We start from the raw sequence: 7,536 nt of genomic DNA, 5'->3' as shown, positions 1-7,536 counted from the left end.
CCCGCGAAAAAAAAAAAAAAAAAAAAAAAAAAAAATATATATATATATATATATATATAATATACATAACAATGTATTGTCTTCACTTCTGTGCCTTTGAGAGAAATAAGTCATTTGAAAAGGCCGATTTATGGTGGTTCTATTCCCAAGAATGTAGGCTTGTTGCAATTGTTGAATTTCTTTAAAATTTATTGTCTCTTTAGAATATACATGTAGTATATGGAGAGAGAGAGAGAGAAAGAGAGAGAGAGAAATGCTGTGTACCAAAAAGAGATGCACTAATACTGAGATTTTAGTATTTAGTAACTTTAACATGCTCTAAAACATTCAGTAAAATATCCACTGTCCAGAGAGTGCCTATTTAATTATTTCATTGGACAATGTTAGTTTAGCTGGATTAAAAATATTGTTAAGCTTCAAACTCATACATTTATTCCTCACTAGTTTTGCCAGATATTATTTTGTTTCAGAACCACAGACTGATTCTGCCAGCCATCTTAAAAATTCACGCCATTGGTGAGAAGCCGATGGAGTTAGTGAATGAATACAGAAATCAAGGCTGAATTCATTACAATTAGAAAATTAATTCCAAAACCATACCCGATGCAGTAGTATACATACAGTTTACTTTGTTTAAATATACTAGGCTGTTGATTGGCAAAATAAATGTACATTTTAATGCAACTGCTTTAACACAATTTACTTTTTTCAGAAGTCAAAGATACAGCCACTCCTGTATTATCATCAACTTCTGCAACAAAAACATCTGTATCAGCATCAAACACAACGTCATCACCAAATGTTGTGGAGAAATCAACAGTTGAAATATCTACTAAAGGTAGGATTAACTCTTCATGACATTTACTTTAACCTTAACAAATTAAATTAGTAGCACCCATATAAATTAATCATAGGAAAATAATTTGGGAATCTCATATCTGTGTTATGAAGGTCTAGGTTATTTCACTGTTTTGAAACTCATGTGTTATTTTGGGTTGAATACAGAACCCTGAGATCACAGTGGGCTTCTTCGATGATATCGCTTTGGGTCACTTCCTGTTTGGGAATGATCCTATTGTGATGGCTACATATACAAAGTTTATTTTTAGAGAAGAAAAAATTGTCATTTCTCAGTCATAAAAATATCTTTCTAAATATTCCAGTTCCCCACTTAAACAGCACAGCTAACAAGGTGAAACTGTATTAATAACAGAGCTGCTTGTATATTTTGGAGATTAATCCTTTGTCAGTTGCTTCCTTTGTCAGTTGCTTTGTTTGCATAGCACAGGGAGATCAGCTGGATGCTTTGTGACCACCTAGAGGGGTGGGATAGGGAGGGTGGGAGGGAGGCTCACGAGGGAGAAGATATGGGGATGTATGTATACATATAGCTGATTCACTTTGTTGTACAGCAGAAACTAAACACAACATTGTAAATCAATTATACTCCAATAAAGATATAAAAAAAAATAATGTACTAGGTAAACTGTGCAGAGCCAAATATCTCCTCCCTCAAACACAGCATGTGTATATATAAGAACCAAGATTTTATGAATGTCACACAGTAAAAATAGAACCCTTGCCCTAATCACAAAAGGACATTCTAACATGTTTTAAGAGAAAAGGGAATGCTACCATGAGTAGCAAATCAGTAAGTTGTGTCCACTACTTAAAGCAGGTCTTTATCCTTTTGTTGGTCCCCCTGTCCTATATGAGTGCCATCTTACCTGAAACAACATTTACTACATGCTCACTCTATGCCAGGAATTATTCTTCATACGACGAAGATTAAAAAGATGACTAAGGGCCAGTCGGAGCATGTGGCAACTGTGGGGGGGGGGGAGGGGCATGGGAAAAAAGAGGTGACTAAGGGTTAGGTACTACCCTCAGAAGCCTAGGAGAGGACTTTGTACAGAGTGGGAAATCAATGAATTGTTTCATAAATGAAAAAAATTAATTAATTACAGGAGTTTGCAAGTTCCTTTATTATTTATGTTTATTGGAAGTTTCAAAGCCACAACTAAATCAACAAAATGAAATCTTATTTTGGGAAAAAAAGGCACATTACTCCTAGGTCCTATTGACCAGGTAATTTTTCCCACTGGGAAAAATAAAATGATTTTAAATAATTCACTTTTAAAGAGACCTAAGTAACAATCTGCAGTAGAAATTTGCTTTTGGGACCTCTCATACAAAAGTGTGTGTGTGTGTGTGTGTGTGTGTGTGTGTGTGTGTTTATCGGGCCACCCAAGCATTCAGTACTTACATTCCTCACCTTGGACAAAAGAAGCTGGAAAATGGAAAAATAAAGATAGACAAAGGTTTACCCAGTACCTATAGAAGGATTTTAATTCACCTTCAGATTTGACTTACTTTTCTTTACTCCATGACAGGTGAGATGAAACTGTAATTAATAATAATGTCATCTATCTAGGAGCTACCAGCAAGGAACCCTTAGAAACATCTCTGCTGTCAACACTGTCTTCAGTAACCACAGCAGTTAATGGTGAAGGTGAGTAATGTATCTGCTTTGCCACCATTTTTCTTTTATGTATATCATCACATACCATACCATAATAGTCACCCTTTTAAAGTATTCAATTAAGTGGGTTTTAGCATATTCACAAGCTTCTGCAAACATCTGGGACATTTTAATCACCCTCAAAAGAAACCCTACATCTATTACCAATCACTCCCCCACCCTTCCTCTAACCCCTGGCAACCACTACTTTCTGTTTCTATAAATTTACCTATTCTAGAAATTTCATATAAATGGAATCATATGATATATGATCTTTTGTGTCTGGCTTCTTTCACTTAGCATAATGTTCTTAGATTCATCCATGCTATAACATGCATCTGTAGTTTATTTTTTTCTATTACTGAATGATATTTCATTGTGTAGATAGACCACATTTTGTTTATCTGTTTATTAGTTGATGGACATTTGGGTTGTTTCTACTTTTTGCCTATTGTAAATAATGATGCTAAGAACAATTATGCACATGTTTTTGTGTGACCATGTGTTTTCATTTCTCTTGGGTATTGTCAAAAATTAATGAACAGAAACCTCAGTATTTTAAATAGAGTTGATGGGCCAGAAGAGGGAGCTCTCACACCCTGAGACAATAGCAGAGCCCACCAGGAAGCAGAGACTCTCTTCTTTCCTGGCAAGGACTCAATCAATGAAAAGTCAGGGACTCTTTGTTTACTATCGCCCTCCCCACTTCCTTTTCCCCTCTATAAAAATTTCTTCTTCCCTTGCCATGTGGGAACTTACACGTGACTTGCCATGGTTGCAGACCCTGAATTGCAATTCTCTTCTGATCCCAAGTAAGTGCATCTTGGCTGGAGAAATATCTGTCAGTCCATTGGCTTCAGGTCAACAGTGAATACCTTGAAGTGGAATTGTGGAGTCACATGGTAACTCTATGTTTAACTTTTTGAGGAACTGATTTCCAAAGCAGCTTCACTATATTACATTCCCACCAGAAAGGTATAATGGTACCTTCTCTGCACTGATGAGTCTGTCTCCAGTAAAAGGAAAATTTATACCCTGCCTTTAGGCAGAAAAGGGAGGTATTTTTATGCATTTGCTACTTCTTAACTGCATTCAGTTTAAAATAATTTTATATCAAAGATGCATATTTTGGGGTGACATATTCTGGTTTCCTTTAGTAGTTTATGCAGTGGATCAAATCAGAGAAATACTTGCTCAACTCAAGATCACAAAGATTTAGACCAATGTTTTCTTCTAAGAAGTTTAGACTTTCAGCTTTTAAAGTCTTTGATATAGTGTGAGTTAGATGTCCAGCTCCATTCTTTTGCATGTAGTCATCCAGTTGTCCTAACACCATTTGTTGAAAAGACTATTCTTTTCCCATTTGAATTATGGTAGCACCCTTGATAAAAGTCAGTTGGCCATAAAGGTATGTTTTTACTCCTGGACTTTCAATTCTAATCCATTTATCTATATATCTAGTCTTATGCCAGAATCATACGGTCTTGGTTATCATAGCTTTGCATTAAGTTCTGAAATTGGGAAATGTGAATCCTCCAACTTTTTCTTCTTTTTCTAGATTGTTTTGACTATTCTGGGTCACTTGAATTTCCATGTGAATTTTAGGATAAGCTTGTCCTAACTTTCTGCAAAAAGTCAGCTGGGATTGTGATAGGGATTGCATTGAATCTATAGATCAATTTGGGAAGTACAGCCATCTTCACAGCTGTAAGTCTTCCAAATCATGAATACAGGATGCCTTTATTTAGGTCTTCTTTAATAGCCTTTGATAATGTTTATAGTTTTCAGTGCAGAAGACATTCACTTCTTTTGTTCAATTTATTCCTAATATTTTATTCATTTTATTGCTACTGTAAATGGAATCATTTTCCTCAATTTTGTTTTTGGATTGTTCATTGCTACTGTATAGAAATACAATTTATTTTCATATACTGATATTATATCCTTCCACCTTGTTGAGCTCATTTATTGGTTCAAGTTGTGTGTGTGTGTGGTGTGTGTATTCCTTAGTATTTTCTATACATAAGACTTATCTGCAAGTGGAGATAGTTTTACTTCCTCCTTTCCAATATGGATGTCTTTTATTTTCTTGCCTATTTGCCCTGACTAGAACTTCCAGTTCAATATTGAATAGAAGTGGTGGGAGAGGGCTCCTTTTCTTGTTCCTAATCTTAGGGGAATGCTTTCAGTATGTCACCATTAAGTATGATATTATTGTAGGGTTTTCAGAGATGCCCTTAATCAGGTTGAGGAAGTCCTCTTATATTACTAGTTTGCTGAGTGTTTTCATCATGCAGAAGTGTTAGATTTTGTTAAATGCTGTTCTTAGTGTATTAAGATTATTATGTGGTTTTTAATCCCTTATTTTATTAATATGGTATATGACATTGATTTTCACATGTGGGACCAATCTTGCATTCCTGTGGTAATCCCACCTGGTGATGGTATATCATGCCTTTTATATGTTGCTGGGTTTGTTATCAATTATTTTGTTAAGAATTTTCATGTCCGTATTCATAAGAGATATAAGTTTGTAGTTTTCTTCTGTTGTCTTTGTCTGATTTTGGTATCGGGTTAATAATAGCCCCATAGGATGCACTGTGAAGTGTTTTCTTCTCTACCAATTTTTGGAAAATTTTGTAAACAATTGATGGTAAATATTCTTTAAATGTTTGGTAGAAGGAACCAGTGAAAAATCTTTTCCTGGGATTTTCTTTGTGGAAAGCTTTTGATTACTAATTCAATCTCTTTACTTGGTATAGGCCTTTTCAGATTTTCTATTTCTTCTTGACTCAGTTTTGGTAGGTGATGCAACTGGGGTGTTAAAGTCTTCTATTATTATTGTGTTATTGTCAATTCTCCCTTTATTTTTGTTAATATTTGCCTTATATATGTAGGTGCTGCTATGTTGGATGCATGTATATTTACAATTATTTGATCTTGTGGATTGATCCCTTGATCAATATATAATATAATATATAATGTCTTTCTTCATCTCTTGTTGCAGAGTCTTATTTTAAAGTCTATTTTGAGTAACTCAGAGTGGAGTAAATACTGCCAGAAGTTTACGTTCAAGAGTTCAGAATGCTACTCCCACTGGAAGGGCTGTGTCCTGGCAAAGCTGCACTCTGCCTGACTTCCTAGAATGCTCTGGGCGGTGCATTTTTCTGACCAACAGTCAGAATTAATTACTTTTTCAATTGCTAAAATGTGGGGGCCAGAGCTGTGTAGACTTAGATGAAAGGGAGGAAAATATTTCATTTTTGCAACTCCAGCCTGAATGGGCAATATTGCACATTGCTCAGCTTGATTTGTTTGTTAATTCAATTAAGCTCAACAGCCCACCTACAAGGGGTTTGGTTAAATAAATTATAGTACATGGATTTAAAAAGAAGTAAGTAGCTCTAAAATATACCATCATAAAAATGTGTCTAATGTATGAAGTGTTTAATGCACTTTGAGCAATCATACCCCAATAAAGTGGGTTTTTTAGAAATAAATTTTAAAAAAAGTCTAAATTGTCTGTTATGAGTACTGCTACCCCAGCTTTCTTTTAATTTTCATTTGCATGGAATACCTTTTTCCATCCTCTCACGTTCAGTCTATGTGCGTCTTTAGATCTGAAGTGAGTCTCCTGTAGGCAGTGTATATATGGGTCTTGTTTTTCGCTTTGTTTTGTTTTTTTAATCCGTTCAGCCACTCTATGTCTTTTGACTGGAACAGTTAATTCACTTACATGTAAGGTAATTATTGATAGGTATGTATTTATTTTCATTTTGTTAATTGTTTTCTGGTTGTTTTGTACTGCTTTTCTGTTCCTTTCTTCTTTTGCTCTATTCCCTTATGATTTGATGACAATCTTTAGTGTTATGTTCGGATTTCTTTCTCTTTTTTTGTGTGTCTCTATTATAGATTTTTGGTTTGTGATTATCATGAGATTTATATATAATTCTCTCTCTCTTTCTCTCTCTATATATATGTTTAATGTTTTTGACATCAACTTTTACATCTTTTTGTTTTAGGTATCCCTTAAATACTTATTGTTGATATAGATGATTTTACTGCCTTGTCTTTTAACTTTCCTACTAGCTTTATGTGGTTGATCTACTACATTTACTGTATGTTTGCTTTTACCAATGAGATTTCTACTTTCATAATTTTCATATTTCTAGTTGTGGTCTTTTCTACTTCACTTAGGGAAATCCCTTTAACATTTCTTGTAGAGCTGGTTTAGTGGTGCTGAACTCTTTTAGCCTTTGCTTGCCTGTAAAACTCTTTATCTCTTCTTCAAATCTGAATGATATGTTTTCCAGTTAGATTATTCTTGGTTGTAGGTTTTTTCCTTTCATTACCTTGAATATATCATGCCACTCCCTTCCGGCTTACAAAGATTCTGCTGAAAATTCAGCTCATAGTCTTATGGGAGTTCTCTTGTATGTAACTAGTTGCTTTTCTCTTGGTGCTTTGAAGATTCTCTTCTTATCTTTAATATTTGTCATTTTAATTATGTCTCTTGCCGTAAACCACTTTAGGTTCATCTTGTTTGGAACTCTCTGTACTTTCCAGAAATAGATGCATGTTTCCTTTCCCAGCTTAGGGAGTTTTCAGCTATTATTTCTTCAAATATGTTCTCTGCTTCTTTCTCTCTTTCTTCTCCTTCTAGGACCCCTTATAATGTGAATGTTAGTATGCTTGATCTTATCCCAGAGGTCTCTTAAACTGTCCCCATCTTTTAAAATTCTTTGTTTCTTTTTTGTTCAGCTTGGGTGATTTTTCACTCCGCAGTCTCCAGTTCACTGATCGTTCCTCTGTATCATCTAATCTCCTGTTGATTCCTTCTACTGTATTTTTTATTTCAGTTATTGTATTCTTCAGCTCCGTTTGATTCTTTTTTATATTTTCTAACTCTTTATTAACTTCTCAACGTGATCATTCATTCTTCTCCCAAGTTCACTGAGCATCTTCATGATCATTTCCTTGACCTCTTTATCATGTAGATTACTTATCTCCACGTC

The 7,536-nt window shown here is 34.7% G+C and overlaps 1 protein-coding gene across 1 annotated transcript in view; it reads left to right on the top strand.

The window, feature by feature from the left end:
- EMCN (endomucin) overlaps nt 1-7,536 on the top strand; it is an 86,058-nt gene that overhangs the window by 35,757 nt on the left and 42,765 nt on the right. Inside the window, exons 2-3 of the mRNA XM_007463805.1 lie at nt 713-838; nt 2,435-2,512. Of these exons, the coding sequence (XP_007463867.1) occupies nt 713-838; nt 2,435-2,512 (204 nt within the window). The remainder of the gene's footprint in view (nt 1-712; nt 839-2,434; nt 2,513-7,536) is intronic.

This window comes from Lipotes vexillifer, unplaced genomic scaffold (assembly GCF_000442215.2).
Source record: "Lipotes vexillifer unplaced genomic scaffold, Lipotes_vexillifer_v1.1 scaffold49, whole genome shotgun sequence".
NCBI lineage: Eukaryota > Metazoa > Chordata > Mammalia > Artiodactyla > Lipotidae > Lipotes > Lipotes vexillifer.
Note: the sequence above shows the minus strand (reverse complement) of the source record. Positions and strands in the feature narration are given on the sequence as shown.